Source organism: Aedes aegypti, chromosome 2 (genome assembly GCF_002204515.2).
Source record: "Aedes aegypti strain LVP_AGWG chromosome 2, AaegL5.0 Primary Assembly, whole genome shotgun sequence".
NCBI lineage: Eukaryota > Metazoa > Arthropoda > Insecta > Diptera > Culicidae > Aedes > Aedes aegypti.
In genome coordinates, this window is record NC_035108.1 from 159,586,485 (window position 1) to 159,603,429 (window position 16,945).

Genomic DNA, 16,945 nt, shown 5'->3' on the forward strand with positions numbered 1-16,945 from the left:
CGTTCATTTAATCTTCTTATTTTCAAATTGAATAATGAGAAACAGTAACAGGATTACAATATTTTAATAACTTCCATTGAAAACTCATCTCGAATCTATTGAACCGCTTTGTAAAAATACGGGAGAATTCACGTAGCTCTTACGTGTAACGCCGGTGAAACGGACGAAGTTCAATAGTTCATGCGCTCATTTTGTGGTACCTACGATTCACGTAAGTGCTACGTAAACAATGCGATGAAAAAAAAAACTACGTATGTTTTCACGTAGCAATGACGTGTGGATTATTTTGAGTGTACAAACTTTCTCGAGCGTTTTTTTGAAGGCAACAGAGATTTCTCTAGAAATTTCTTTTGAAATTCTTAGACGCATTTTTATTTATATTCATTCCATCTTTCTCCAATAACTTCTTCATGAACTTCTCCAGGAACTTTTCTAAGATTACGTCCAGAAGCTTATTTTCTCCTAATGTTTTTTTCTCATATCACAAGGAATTATTTCATTGATTCTTTTAACAACTTTTACATTGTTCCGTCATAAACAAATCCAAAGATTCTTCTAAGAATTCCTCTAATATAAAGAATCATATCGAGAGCTTTCTCTAAAAGTTGTGAACAATTGAGGAGGCTAGAAGCAGAAGGGTATCAATGAAAAAACCTAGTGTTGAGAAAATCAAGCCAAGGTTTTCAGTTTTGCAATTTTTTAAACATGCCAATCTTTTGCGGATTATGTTATTTTTTTTCTGTTGGACTAAAAAGACCTAAAACACCGTTGGAAAGCTTAGAAACAAAAAAAAAATCAAGTATATCTGACTCAAAATCGACCAAAATGTCCCTTTGCGTTTAACCCCTTTTTTCAGCCATTCCGCCTTGAATATCTCCCAGAATAGCATTTTTTCTGAGAATATTTCAGGAACACTTCACGATGATTCGTTACAGGTAATTTATTTTAGGTAATATACCGTAAGGACGCCATTCACCGCTCATTTAACAGCATTTCAACACATTAAATTCTGTCAAAAATCGGTTTTTCGATATTTTTCGCAACTTTTTGCGCTAGTCGCAAGATAAAACATTTGTTTTTGTAGGAAAGAAGTTGAAATGTGAACAGCGTATAATGGTACCGAAGAACATGCATGCCAATAGGATAGGGATAGGATAGGATAGGGCGCCATTCACCGCTCATCCTTAGTATGAGGCTCTATATACATAACAAGTTGGAATTAATTTACTATCATTAGCTGGTTGTTATCTTTGTACTATAGCAAAACAATATATTAAAGCGTGGCATCTAAACAGCATTTTTCGATATGCCATAATAAAATCATTGTTCAACTCATGTTTACCGCCTTAAACAGCCTAAAATGATTTTTTATAAATAGTATATACACTCCCGTGCATAAGTTTGGGTTCACCCCCTGAAAAACATGCAAAAGTGTTCTGTCCATATCTCTGTGATTACACGTCCAATTGAAACTCTCTAAGTCGCATTCGAAAGGCGAAGAGTTATTCTTACTTCGTATGTATTTTTCCAAAAACATTCTTTGAACTTTGTATACTGAATTTTCACTTAAAGTTGTGACATTTTTCAAAAAACACACTGAAAAATCATATTTAATTTCCTCAGGATTGGGTCGACCAAAATTTTAAATCAAAGTGTCATTAGAATCGTAAACTTATATTCTTTGAAGAGACGCCACGAGTTTTTGGCGGAAAAATCTGAAAAGTTTTCAAAATCAAAGGCTGAAAGTCTCTATAATAAAGATATAATAATAATAATCAAAATCAATGAAACAGTCAGTCAAGTCATCGTGCAAAAGTTTGGGGTCACCCCTCAGTATGGTGTATCGTGCAAAAGTTTGGGTTCACCTGAACTTACTTAAATCTGTGAAATCTCAAACCAATCATGTACGCGCCATTATTTGCGCTCAAAAAAGCTTTAAACTATTAAAATCGGTTGAAAAATGGCAGAGATATTGACACAAATGATGTGCGTGCGGCTCAGGTGAACCCAAACTTTTGCACGATTTGCATCATACTGAGGGGTGAACCCAAACTTTTGCACGATGACTTGACTGACTGTTTCATTGATTTTGAATACTTTTCAGATTTTTCCGCCAAAATTTCGTGGGGTCTCTTCAAAGAATATAAGTTTACGATTCTAATGACACTTTGATTTAAAATTTTGGTCGACCCAATGCTGAGGAAATTAAATATGATTTTTCAGTGTGTTTTTTGAAAAATGTCACAACTTTAAGTAAAAAATTAGTATACAAAATTCAAAAAATGTTTTTGGAAAAATACATACGAAGTAAGAATAACTCTTTGCCTTTCGAATGCGGCTTAAAGATTTTCAATTGGACGTGTAATCGCAGAAATATGGACAGAACACTTTTGTATGTTTTTGAGGGGGTGAACCCAAACTTATGCACGGGAGATACTACACTCCAAATGATATGAATTTCATTCTGATACAATCCATTCTGGTATACAAATACATGTTAATGACATTTATTGCGAAAATTTGTTCAGATTTTTCAAAATAATTCAATGAGCGGTGAATGGATGATGAGCGGTGAATGGCGTCCTTACGGTATTATGATTCCGACATGAATTTCGCCTAAGTTTTCTACCCTGAGGAATTTATCTAAAGATTCTTAAACGAATGAACTCAGGGATTTAATAATGCGTTTATAATAATTTTACTGATATGAAAACCCAGCCTAGGACTGAAAATCTCATTAACAAAGGAAGGAAAAGTTTTCTGATGTCTTTCTTGCATTTGTCGTGCATAAGGAACTCCTCAAGATCTTCTATGAACATCTACAAGAATTCTCACAGAATTCTAATGCATATCGAGGAGATTCTTTGAAGTCAAAATTCTGCTCTCAAGGAATCGTCTAAATTAGTAAAAAAAAATCATTTGAGTACCTAACTATTCAGAAAGCTTTTCTCAATTATTCGGTAGGAAATTTCAAGAGACATCTTTAGAAGAATCTTCCGAATCTATGAAAAATTCCTGAGTATATTAGAAAAGAAAAATAAAAAAGAAGGAAATACATATCCTAACACAATCCTGAAGTAACGCTTAGACTCTAATTCAGCAATGTTTATTTTTTTTTTTAAAAGAACCATACACCTTAAATTATAGCAAGGTCGACCACGTGGTTTTGTCGGATTAGAGAAAGTGTTGTTTTGACATATAGTAATGTTTTGAGTTGAGTATTCATGAGCTGTGGCCATTTCACCTGTTCATTTTATCCAAATATTCTTCAAGTAATCCTAACCATACATATTTGAAATGATCTTGAGCTTTCATATATTCCTGAACAATCTTAATTTTGTCAGAAGTCCTTAGCATTTACAAATGACCTTTAAAAATTTAATACTTTCTTAATATGTCAACTGTCAATTTTCATAATTTTTCGAGGGTCTACAGAAAAAAATAATTGTAAAAGAACAAATAAAATAATCAAATAAACGAAATAAGTAAAAAAATGTTGCTTTCATTAGAACGTATGCAATTATTGCTATTCAGCGTAGTTCTCAGAGAAGCATCGGAAAAATGTAAGTAAATTCTAGAAAATCTTCACAAGAATAATGATGAATACTTGAGGATGAACCACTGAAAATCTTTGTATATGAATTGTGTAGGAAATTTTGATTTAGTTATCGCAAGTATTTCTTAAAAATTTACCATTTAGAGAATCGCATTGTGAAATTATTAATAATTCACCATTTATTCAGAAATAATCTCATTTTTTTATACACCCAAAAAGTTTTCTCCCATTTTTAGTCATCTTTACATTGTGCCATTTTGCCTTATATTCGATTTTTATATTGGCTAGCATATCTTTCTATAACAATGTTGAATATTTTCACCTATTCAATCACAGTTCTGAAGCATTTTTTAAATTTATGTGATTTTGAAAAATGCTTCCGGAAGTATCACCTTTGCAAATCTTGAAGTTATATAAGGGACCGTGGGGCAAGTGGGTAATGGAATTCGCATAGTTGAGATTCTTCAAATTCTAGAGACTTTAAATTGAAACAAATGAGGTCATGTATATTTTTTAGCTTGACTCCCACCAAATATAAGCAGCATGCTGAAATTGATTTTTATGAAAAATTAAAGAAAAAAATACAGAAAAGTTTTTGAAAAATCTCGATTACTTTTTCAAATCGACGTAAGTAACTTTCATGCGATTTTGAGAAAATTAATTCAAAAGAATAACAACCTGTCTTCTAAAACTGTTTTTAATTGAATCGCAGTTTTAACATTTTTTCGCCGTGTACATAGCATAAATTTTGCATACAATATGCTCACGTTCAAGAACTAGGGAGTTCCTATTATTTCCCACAAAAAACTTATTACAAAATGATAAGCCGATTTATTCAGTTACATGCGTCGTTTTTGTACCAGTGTAAAATCGACTCAAGTAGTATTTTGTATTGATTCGTGGTTAAGTCACTTTGGCTCTCCATACAGCGGAGCGGTGAAAGTAGTGGTTAGGTTGCGAAAGTTGAAAATCTTTCTTTCGTCGTTTTGTAAATCTGGATATTAATCGTTCTTAAAATGAAAAATCAAGTTGGTTCAGAGCGAAATGTGTAGAATTTCGTCTGCGAAACACTTAGAATCGATAAAGTAAGTTTGTTTACTTTTTTTGACTTGAGTCTGTTTGAATAAGTTTTCGAGAAATGTCTCTTTACTTTTCACTTGCCCCAAAAGTGGGGCAAGTGAAAAGTTTACCGTTTTGAATAATCAATTCAAAAATAAACAGTTATATCCACGATTTCTATAAGCTTTAACATTTGTTAAGGCTTCCCAATGAACAATAACATAAGTAATATGTAAACAAAGAAAATGTTATTCTTTTCACTTGAATTTTCTTCTGTTCAGTTATGTTAGTTGAAATGATTCGACAACATTATAACTGCAACATTTCCAATATTAGTTCTTACATTATAGGACAGCATTTATGCTCTGTATAATTCCCACCGCTCGTTATTTGTTTTTGAGAAAGTCGGATATGACGTCGGATAACTCTTCGGGAGAAATCAAACGGAATCCTTCAATAACGTATTTAGAATCTTTTTTATGTGGATAGACCTATATCCCATTTTTATGTTTTGAACTAGCTTTACATAGACATTCCACGAGATTTCCGTGTGTTCTCTAATATTGCAACTTTTCAGTCAACGTCTTCCTTTTAATTGGCTGCCCGAAGTAGACATATTAATATTGTAATGTTTGGCAATATCTTTTAGATAAGTTCCATGATTTCTAATAGCTTTTAACGCTTGAGTATAGTGTTTTTTGAATTATCAGCACGTTACGTTTTTCTATGATAATTGCGAACCATGTTTACTTATGGCGACTTAAAGAGAAGACACAAATTCAATCTCTAATGATAAACTTTTCACTTGCCCCACCTGATAAGAAAATTGACGGTGTTTAAATTTAGTTATTTTTAGGTCTACGTCGAATTAATTCTAAAACTTTTTTTATTGCAGTTTGAAACTGTCACAGAGGACAACTAAGAAGTGGTACAGGAAATTATTTTCCGCAACTATTTTCCACTGAAAATATTAAAATAAGATTGTACGCTGCCAACTTGTTACGGAGTAACAGTTGACAGGTTAACAATTTTTCGCTCTATTATGCAATAATGGCTGAAAAATCTCAGAAATATCTTACCTATCGTACTGTTCTCAATGGCCTCAAAGGTTTACGCATGAGTTCAAAACGTTATTTCACATATTCAGTGAAATATATCAATTGTTTTCACTTACCCCATTTACCCACTTGCCCCGCGGTACCTTACCTATATTGGTATGGTTCCAGATATGCTCCTAATTGGCCATTTCCCCCAGGGCATTTGGGACCTACTATAGAGTGATCAGTGCATGTAATGATTCTGAGTATGCTCCTAGAAGCATCATTTTGTAGTTTGATGCCCACTTATTTACAGTTTCGGATAATATTCACATGATTAGGAATACAGACAAGATTGACCATATTTTCTGGAACCAGTTTTACGAAAATAGTTAGATTTCGGAAGATTTCAAACGAATTTTAATGCATCCGCTGGCATTAAATTTTTGATTGGTTCTAGTTTAAAGGAAAATTATCAATATCTATACAACTTCATACCGCAGAAAAATACAAGCGACAAAAAAAGTGATGTGGACATGACCTCGAAAAATTCGGAACATCTCCGGTATCCGGTGGCCGACTTGCAGGGCCAAGTAAGTTTCTAAAACTAGACAAAATGGCGAATGCTTCCAGATCTAGATTCCATTAAATTTCATCAGTTTTTCATAAAGTTATAAGCAATTTCACTAAAATACCTACAAGAATTCCCCAAAAAACTATTTTGAAGATTTTCTTACATTCACTTCACGAATTTGTGTGGGCCTCGTGACCGTGCGGTTAGTGTCGTCAGGCATTTAAGCGCATCGTGTCATCGTATCGGGTACGATTCCCGCTTCTGCCAATGAAACTTTTCGTCAGGAATGTTATTCGGAGCATGCTTGTCCCTTGTTTAGTGTTAAGTTACAGTCTGTGCAGCTAAACGGCTGAAGGCGGTGTCCGTGTCTTTTAGCTAAGAACACCTTCACGAACAATTTTGAGGATTCCTCCCAAAATTTTCCAGAGAGTCAAGGATTTTGTTGAACACTCCTTCAATTATTGGTCTATGAATTCCCCAAAATTTATTCTCCGAGTATTCATTTCTCACTGTATTGCTGTTTGCGTTTGACGTGCAAACCAAGTCTAACTGCGCTTCAATCGCGGTAACACAGTTACCAAGGATACTTAGTAATCATGATCCATATCACCGCCAACCTAGCAAAGAAAATCCATCTTTGACTTCGCCTTCCTTGTTAAAAATCTTACCGAGTTTGGTGTTCCCGCTTTTGATATTTGCATTTCAAACACACACAGCAATACTATCCAAAAATATGCCCCAAGTTTTTTCGAGTGCTTGTTTTTAGGATTTCTGCGGGAATGCAAACACGGATTCGTTAGAAATAAATGTCCTGATCGAATAGAAAGAATTGTTATTAAAATATAACACTGCGGAACACGTTTTTGTCTCCAGCACCAAAATACCGCTATTCACTTAATTAAGGGTTGCTGAATCCATTGCCGTTTTCATAAATATCATAGCACGTCTAATTTTTGAGATATTGACTGTTGAAAATGCAAAAAAATGACTATTTCAGCCAACTTGCATGCAAGTTTGCCAGCTTTTAAGGTAATATATTGGCTTAATTTGCCACAGAATTCAAAATTTATGTGTATAACAATACTTATTATCAAAGTTTGTAATACTTTCTATGCGGAAAAGTTATTTTTTGATGGTTTAGAGAATTGTTGTATTTTGCCATATAGAAGAAACGAAGAATTTTGTATGGAGACTGCAAGCATGTTGAAAAAATCGGTTGAGGCGAAATTTAATCGCGCAATTTCAAGCAAATTATGTCTGAAATGAAAGTTCAAGTTCTATTTTGCATGTTTGGCGGATTAGATCACAAAAAAATTGATAAATCGTACTTTAAATTTCATGTAAACATGAATAAAACCAGTGTTTTATACAACTTTGGCGACCCGTAGCTAAAAATTGTGACGTGCTGGAACATTTCGGAGAATGGCACCAGATTCAGCAACCCCAAATCTACTAGAGACACATAATTTGATCCTTGAGACACGCAAAAATGTCATTTTTGTTACGCTGTGTAAGTGTTCTGATAAAATTCCAAAAGGAAATTTTTCAGAAATTATTCAAATGAATCCTACACGAGTTCCTCATAAGATCCCTTCCAGAATTCCAGGAATATCTTCGAAACTATAGAAACTTGAGTTTTTAGGAACTTCTGGAAATATTTTTCAGAGAAACAGGCCAGAAATTGCTTAAAGATTGTATTTCAAATTTTCTTTTACAATGTCTTATGAACTTATTCCAGTTACTTTCAATCTGAATTCCTTTCAAGGATTACTCAAAAAAATAATGTATACATTTGTCCGCATTCTCTACCAGATATAAGATATCATCCAGCGTTTCTTCCTCCAGCATTTCCATTCCTCCACGGATTGCTTCAAGGAAATTATCATGGGATTTCTTAATGAATGTCTACAAGTTTTCCGTTAGGGATTGTGCTTTAATGCATTTTATAAGTATTCAAGTAAATTTAAGGAAAAAATTAGAAAAAAATCTGATGCTATCTTTGTAGAAATTCTGAGAGCAATAACTGAACATTTTTTTGCAAAAACCATTGAGACAACTCCCGCAAAGATCTCTTCATAAATTCTTGGATCTTTGAGGAAGCCATTTCTGAAATTGAACACCCAACAAGATTTTGAAGAGAAATTTTTGAATATTATTGGAAGAAACCGTAAAGCGACTCCTGTAAGAGTCTCAAAATAATTTACTGAATGATCCACCGACAGAATTACTAGAGAAGCTGCTGAAGAAATCTCTGTATGAAGTGCTGGAAGAATCCGTAAAGGAATGCTTCAGGGAATCTAGTCTAGTCTACATCCTGTATGAATTAATTAGGGAATTTTTGGGGAAACTTCTATAGGAGCTTGAAGTTGATTGGCCGCCTGTAATTGTTACTCCAATATCACCAAATCAGCTATACTTACACAAGGAGCCAACCAGATGACTGCTTGGGACTAACAGACACCCTCAGTGTATAAATGCTGATGATCTTTTATTTTTGTGGAACAATTGCGCCTGCCACATCAGAATGCAGATCAATGAGGGGAATGGGAGGAATCGATTTTACATTAAAACTGGTACACAGTAGACCGGATATACCCCTGCATCTACGCCAGCTCATACGGAAAGGTATAGGGGCAAAGTATTTTTATAGCAAAGTGCAGGTTTGTTCTTGGTTAGCAGGCTGCCTATGCATCAAGCGTAAGGAAAAGCGTGCTATAATGATGGAATAATAGAAGCGAAGGGAAACAGTTTTTTGTCCGCTTCTGGTTCTAACGATTGCTATGAACGAATAGTTTATGTGTGATCGATTAGGAGCGGAAGATAGAAGCAAGTGATAGATACAAGTACGTACGAGGAATGGGACGGGCCTGGGATTGAAGTCATGAACTTCTGCTTATGAAGCAGAAGCACTTATGGCTGATAGCATGGAAGACTTCTCTTAACGTTCAACGGTCCGTCATCGTAATCATCGTCATCATCAAAACTTCAAAATCAGTTTTTCTGTTCCAAATTAAAAATTATTCGATGAAAATTTATTCATTGTGTTTTGGTTGGAAAGCAGAATACAGTGAATACATTTTTCTTTTAATTTTCCTGATATTGAACGAAAAAACTACTTTTGAAAATCCTGAAAACAATGACGGATCCTGCCCCTTAAATAATTATTGGCAGATTCCTTTGATAAATTTCAGAAATTTTTTGACAAAATCACTTAGAGTCAAAATTAGTAGAACAAAAGGCTTAAGTAAGTGTATTCAATCTGGAATTTTTACCATAGTCTCATAATTGAACAACAATTGTACTTATGTATGTATTATAATTTAGAGTCACCACCAGTGCAGGACTTGCCATGTCGTACGGTTTCTCCTTATTGATATTAGGATTTCTGTCTAGTGGTTTGACTTTCAGACGCCGTGAGCTGTTGGGGAAGAATGAATGATTCTCCAGGTCCGAACTAGTATCCACGACTTCCTCATCCAGCCCACGAATTGTCTGCCCATTATATACTATTTGTCCTATTCTATAGTATTTGGAAATCAAAATAATACATAATGTAATGCGAAGAGAGGGGAATGGTTTAATGTCGATTTCTGGTTCCAGGAATGAAAGATGGAAGAGTGAAAGTTTTCGATATATACAGATTGTACAACCAATATACACATCTACAAAGTAGTCAACCTACTTAAGTACAGTCAAACCTCCATGAGTCGACATTGAAGGGACCATCCGACTCACGGAAATATCGAGTCATGGAACAGGAATTCTTTGGAAAGCTGTTTCGAGGGACCATCACAGTAACCATGCACTTTCGCTTTTAGTATGGTTCCATGAGTCGATATCGAGTCATGGAACATCGACTCATGGAGGTTTAACTGTATACTTAACTCATAACCGATCAAAATGTCACCTTACACCCTTTTGCGTTTGAGCCCTTCAAATCGAATGTAATGATTAATGAACTATGTTTAAGTTAATTATGATGATATACGAAACACAAATACAAACCCGTGGTCAGCCAGGCCAGCTTAAGTTTTCTCATTGTAATACTGTGTAAGGATACTTGTCCATATCATCAAGCAAACAGAATGGACTTTTTATATATATTTTTTTAAATTAATTGACATTGTTTTTTATAGCTTTCTTTTTTTGTTCTACGTATTTGAAAAACGCCATGTTCGACTTCTACTAACAGATTAAAACATTGTTTTTATTTTGCCAACCTTAGACATTCACTTTCTTGGTTTACGCTCTGTCGCTGTAATTGGCCGATTCCAGGTATTAGCTGCTATGTATAAGAGAGTGCTTAATTAACAGTACGTACGGAAAACTAAAGTAAGCTATGTAATTTAAAAACCTCCCTCAACTCTTTTTGCAAACAATGACGATTAACAAGGAAGCTTGGCTTCATGGTTTGCACGAATGACCTTTTATGGTGTGTTTTATGTTTAGGAGCAGAATAATCAACAATGGTAATAAGATATTATTCAAAATTGATTAATTTTATTGTTTTTATCAGCCTTCCAAAGTTAGTTCGTTTGTAATCGATGTGGCATAACTTGATGTAACTCAATTGGGAAATTACTACAAATGAACGCATAAATAAAGACAACCCAAAAAATTTTGCATGAAAACAAAATCATGATCTGTTCTGTCAAACGAATAACCGTCAACTTGAATTGTCACTTTGTTGAGCATATTGAGACTACGAACTATAAAACTCGTCTGGGACCGTAGTATTAATAGATTTAGAGACCGAACGGACAGTAATTAGGAAAAAATACGAACATTTATGGGAGTTCTCCGACCGGGATCCGACCTATTAAGCCCTCGTTTTGCTTTTGGAATTTGTCTTTCTACCGTTGATTGCTATAATTCAGCACGTTGCCTAATTCAACGCAATTTGCCCAAAATTCCACGAAATTTATGATAATTAAATCAAATTAACAATATTCTAAATTCTCGGAATTTTTTGTTTTCCAAATGCGCGGAATTAGAGTCATGGTTGTGCTTAATCACGCCCCTTTACGGTACTTATTTCTAATAATAGGTTTCGATTATTGTCCATAATTTGAGCTAAGAAAATTCTATTCCAAGTTTTCAATAATATCATTGATAATCATTGTTGAAAATTCTTCTCTATTTTAATGGTAGTTATGACGTTGAACTTGTGCGTAACAGTTGTGTTTGATAATGAAGCTCAACATTTGTGCCTGTTTTGGCTTTCAATTCTAGTCTTGTCCATTGTGGAAGAAATGTTGCTTATTAATGAATTGCATAAATAATAATATTGTTGTTAGATTGCATTTTGTATGGTTGTAAAAGTTTTCTGCGTTTTTTTTTTCGAACTTAGTACGTTAGCGATACAGCTTTATGCGAGAACTAATATCAAATATCTGCTCTTCAGGGTGGTAAGCTAACAATTGCAACTGAAATCGCATGGGTAGGTGGTAAAATTTGTACTGAGTTATTCTCACTGGCTGAATAGTCGATATATCCAGTGACTACAATGTTTCTGCCTGTCTGTATTATTTCTCCAATACCTTGCAGTGTACAAGTGCACTGCACAAAATAAACTATATCTCACCGAAAAATGGTAATAAATAGATTATTCTCTCTCAGTTGTTCGGGTTTCCTGTTTCTCGAGTTTATAACCACACAATCGTTACTTACGTTATTTTTGTATAGGGAAATTTGCCTAGGTATGTCAAGGACAAAATGAGTAAAACCAGTACATCCGTCACTGATTCTTCGTATGCCGTTAAAAAATAATGATTTCTTCTGATGACACTACTTTAAGCATATCATCGCTTATTAACGGGTCCATTCAAAGCAAATACATACAAAAATATCTAGCAAAAATTTGGCATGACGGTGTTGGTTGCCTAACGCATGATCGTGCGTTTCGGAAGCCTTAATTCCGCAGTATTTCCGGAGCAAAATAGTCAACTCCAAAAGTTGAAAAAAATATGTTTTTGGAAAAAGGTTAGCTAAGCTACGGTTCGGGTTCGAGAGGCCAAATTGCCCAATAAGGTATACAACGATGTACATACTACTACATACAAGTACATAAGTATAAAGAGCTACCGTTTCTATTTATTTTTGGTGGTCTCGTTGCTGGATGGTCCGTTATGGACACTTTGTCCGTTCTTCTTCTCCGAACCATAAGATGATGCTTTGCTGATTTTGGACATTCCAATTGCTTTTACCATGAGGCCGTAAACTGAATCAGAAAGAAATATTGATGAATTTATGAATATTTATTAATGTGCATAATTCCAACTTACAAGCAATGAGGATCGAAGCTCCTATGGAAAAGTACATGATTTCACCGCTAATCAACAGCTGGATCAGGTAATAGATCATTGGAACCACAGTTAGTACATTCCAAGCTACCATATTGATTAAAGTGTGCAACCTGGGATGCAACTTTACGGGAACTTTCCTGGTAACGTTGGAACCGGTAAAGAAATCACCATGTTTGTGGAAGCTTTCTTGCATAACATCCTTTTGACGGAACAGTTCTTGTAACCATTCAGCCGCTTGTCCCTCATCTTCCGGCACTTGATCGAAGGGAATACGGCGTATATGCATATGTGCCTCGATTGGTTTTCCGTTTAAAATATTGAAAATCGTTGGTTTAACCTGAAACATAGTCAATTCATAATCTGTACTGACCCTAAATCCAATATATACTCACAGGTGAGTCTTTGCTGATCGCCAGTTGAATGTCTAGAATGGTACTCTTGTTTCGCAACTCCGGAAGACTGGCAGTGAATCCCTTGGTTCTTGGAATCAAATGATGTTTTAGTTCGACCATTCCACGATCGCGAGCAAACTTTATCGACGCTTCATGCTTCTTTTCAGTAAACCGGGTTCCCTCTGCATTCAACAAGAGCCATACAGGATCGGGGTAATCCATAATTTCTTTGATTTGGCGCCCGATGATTTCTTTATCCTTGTCAAATGAGCGTTCCAAGAAAACAAACTCTGCAAACTTCCATGCCCATCCGACGGTTGGAATGTACTGAATGACCTTTTTGGCGTACGCTTTACAGTTGCCAAGGACCTTTACTTTTTCGCAGAACATCCATCCTACCAGCCAATCAACCTCATAGGTGTGATTCATTAACAATAGAACATGTTCTTTGCCACAATGTTTGAGATCTTCATCACTGATGTAGATGTAGAGAGTTGAACCAGACCACCAGTCAGCCAAGAAAACCAGTTCTAGAATAATTTAGAATACATTGAATGCAATTGAAATAAGACATGTCATTATTTAATCTAATAGATTGTACACAAATTTGATATTTGTACCATATCACCATGAGTTTTGTTTTTCCGTAATTATTATTGTTATTGGGAAAGTATTTCAGAATGTGTCATTTTACACGGTTATCTGTTTCATGTCTCTAATAAGACCCTGCTATCGACCCTAAGTCCCAGAAAAAAAAACCTAAATTTAAATTCCTACCCAAACGTAATACTATTCATTAACCTCAGTCAAATCACAAATTTTGTGGTTTTCTCGTCATAAACATAGAATCACTATTGCAACTCTATATACTAAATATTGCAACACCTCGGTTGGTAAATTCTGGGCATGGCGTACCATTTGTACATCGCGTATCTGAAGAAATTGTGTGGTCCTTGGCCTCCAGCTCAGCAACTCTTATGCTTACCTCCTCGTGATACTGGCCGGGGTACGAGCAACCTTAGGGAAGATCGGATAACCAACCCCGGTGGGAACTTTGGTCGTATGCTGATAGTGAAGGCGGGTTTGCTTTTGCAAACCTAGAGCGTTACTCCGTTATTAGGCTCACAACAGCGTCTGTTCCCCAAGTCAGCGGCGGCTGATCATCGTCCGAGTGCCAGAGAAGGACTATAAGTTAAACTGTGCACTATGGCCCTCCGAACATTTAAAGGGAGTGCTCCTCCGGAAATCTAGGGGGTTGGTGTCAGGGCAGCCGTAAAAAGTCAAGCAACGAATAATCAACGGGAGAATACGAACCGGGACAATCGGAGAAGACCACAGCGACGTAAAAGGAGCTCGGTACGTGAATATACGGTAAATCACAACTTCATCGGGAGCACACGCATACTCGCTGATTTGCTGAAAGACCGCGGATTGGACATCGAAGCGTTGCAGGAAGTGTATTGAAAGGGATCAATGGTGCGAACGTTTAGAGGTAACCATACCATCTACCAGAGCTGCGGCAACACACACGAGCTGGGAATAGCTTTTATAGTGATATGTGATATGCAGAGGCGCATGAACGGGTGGTGGCCGATCAATGAGAGAATGTGCAAGTTGAGGCACCTCAGCCGGTTCTTCAACTTCAGCATACTAAACGTGCATAGCCCTCACTCCGGAAACACTGATGATGGTATTGACGAACGCGAGTACGACAGCTGTCCAAGCCATAACGGCAAAATCATCATAGGAGATCCAACTGCTCAGGTTGGCCAGGAGCAGGAATTAAGACTAAGTTCAGCGCTCACCGGCTGGCGAACGAAAACGGCTTACGACTAATTGATTTCACCGCCTCCAATAATATGGCCATTCGTAGCACCTACTTCCAGCACAGCCTTCCATACCGATACACTTGGAGATCATCACAGCAGGCAGAATTACAAATCGACCACGTACTGATTAATGAACGGCACTTCTTCGACATTATCGACGTTAGGACCTAGCATGGCGCTAACATCGACTTTGACCACTATCTGGTGATGGTTGAACTGCGCCCAAAACTATCCGTCGTTAAGGCTAAGTAGTCCGTCATTTATTTTGGCAACAATGACATTTCAAAGTGATAAAAATCAGTCTTGATAGTTTATATTGACTTGAAAATGTATCACTGTATGCGCTAACATGTATAAAATATGCTGATGTATTTTCAGCTGTGTCAGTGCAAAACCAACTGATTTAGTTTGATTCGAAATCGTGAGATTAATTAGCAACAATCATCAACGACGTGTACAAATTTCTATGACGGCTTACTTCGCCTTAACAGCGTACGGTACTGACGGCCGCCCCTGTGTTACCTAGAGCGGTTTAAGCAACCGGATTTCGCGACTGCATATGCGCAGCACCTCGAGGCTGCATTACCGGAAGAGGGTGCGCTGTATGAAGCCCCTCCCTAGGAATGCTGGAGAACAGTGAAAGCAGCCACCAACGATGTAGCTGAGAGCAACGTACAACGTACGTAACGGGTACATGGAACGTATTCGACGGAACGATTGGTTCGACGAGGAATGTAGGCAGATGCTGGAGGAGAAGAATGCAGCGCGGGCGGTCATGCTGCAGCAAGGGATCCGGCAGAACGTGGAAAGGCAGAAACAGTGCCGTAGCGTGCTATTGGCCAGGTTGGCACCCGCCAAGGGCGCCAGCCTTTAGGGGGCGCCAAAATGCGTGCCATAATTTGTAAAATTTTAGAAGAGACATATTTCATTAGGGGGTCACTCAACCCGAGGAGGAAAGAATAACTCGCCAATAACTTATGCATACCATAATTTGGTATCATACCACAATTAGGTATTGTTCAGTTATCAATACCTCATTTTGGTATTATAATGGTATTTGAAAAAAAATGTTTAAAACAATTGAAAATACTTCATTTTGGTATTCGACAGCTATTGAGGACTGCTGGAGGTATTGAACTAGTATTGAAAAATTTCACTTTTATATGAAAATCCATCAAGTATTATTTAGGTATTACAATACCTGATCTAGTTATCAGCTTGGTATTTGTAGAATATGATGAAGGTATTATTTGAGGTATTTTACCTCTTATGCAGGGCTCATTCATACCTCATTTGTAAGGTTGTAAGGTTGTAAGTATTGGAAATTATCTGATATGGAATACCTCAATTTGGTATTCAGTAGATATTTTCTTCTGCTCGAGAAAGAGACAGTTAAAAAACTCTAAACATGACAATGCAAATTATGGGGCCTAGATAGTCCTAGCGAAAAACGCGCAGCTACAATGAGGGTTGTTAGTTCAAAACCTATATTCTCCTGGGCATGGAATATATTCGTGCTTGCCACACGATATCCAATCCAAATGCAAAAAATGGTCAATTGACAAGTATAGCTTTCAGTAAAAACTGCGGAAGTGCTCATAAGAACACCACTTAGTTTAGTTTTATTGGAACATGACGTAAAGATTTTTAAGCAAGTTGGAATAAAACTAGTCTCTGATAAAGTATTCTAGTGAAGACATTTTCTACATCCTTCCAAGTGATTTTTTTGCCTTTATTGGTTGCTCATTCCAATAAACCATTCCTCTCACAAAGAACGAGTCACCATACATTTATCTGAAAAGCAGGCTCTGTCCCAGTTAAGACGTAACACCTGTGACAAATCTCAGACTTATCAATGTACATTAAATAAAAACTTTCCAATTCCAGCAATGATTTGGAGATCCCGACACAAAAATTCAAAGTTAAGGCGAAACAGTTAAGAAGACAAATGAAATATTGGACCAAAATTTTAAATGCACAAATCTTTTGAAAGAAGCCGCGAACAACAGTGAAATTCTAATTTAAGTATTTTGTGCACTAGCAGAAAAAAAAGTTTGGTCAATTTCTTCAGTAAAGTGCGTTCAAAACGATAATTGGGGTAAATAGATTTCAACAATAATTGGATTCTGAGCTGATTCACATTGAAGCAGTAGGATTCCACATAATTATTATTCATATTATCACACAAACCAG

At 36.2% G+C, this 16,945-nt stretch overlaps 1 protein-coding gene across 2 annotated transcripts in view; it reads right to left on the reverse strand.

The window, feature by feature from the left end:
• Positions 1-10,400: 10,400 nt before the first annotated feature.
• The window catches only part of LOC5573302 (1-acyl-sn-glycerol-3-phosphate acyltransferase delta), a 39,614-nt gene continuing 33,069 nt past the window's right edge, over positions 10,401-16,945 (reverse strand). For both annotated transcript variants that reach the window (XM_021842953.1, XM_021842954.1), the window contains exons 3-5: positions 12,924-13,453; positions 12,511-12,868; positions 10,401-12,446 (exon numbers count right to left, since the gene is read on the reverse strand). In XM_021842953.1, the coding sequence (XP_021698645.1) occupies positions 12,316-12,446; positions 12,511-12,868; positions 12,924-13,453 (1,019 nt within the window). In that variant the 3' untranslated portion in view covers positions 10,401-12,315. The remainder of the gene's footprint in view (positions 12,447-12,510; positions 12,869-12,923; positions 13,454-16,945) is intronic.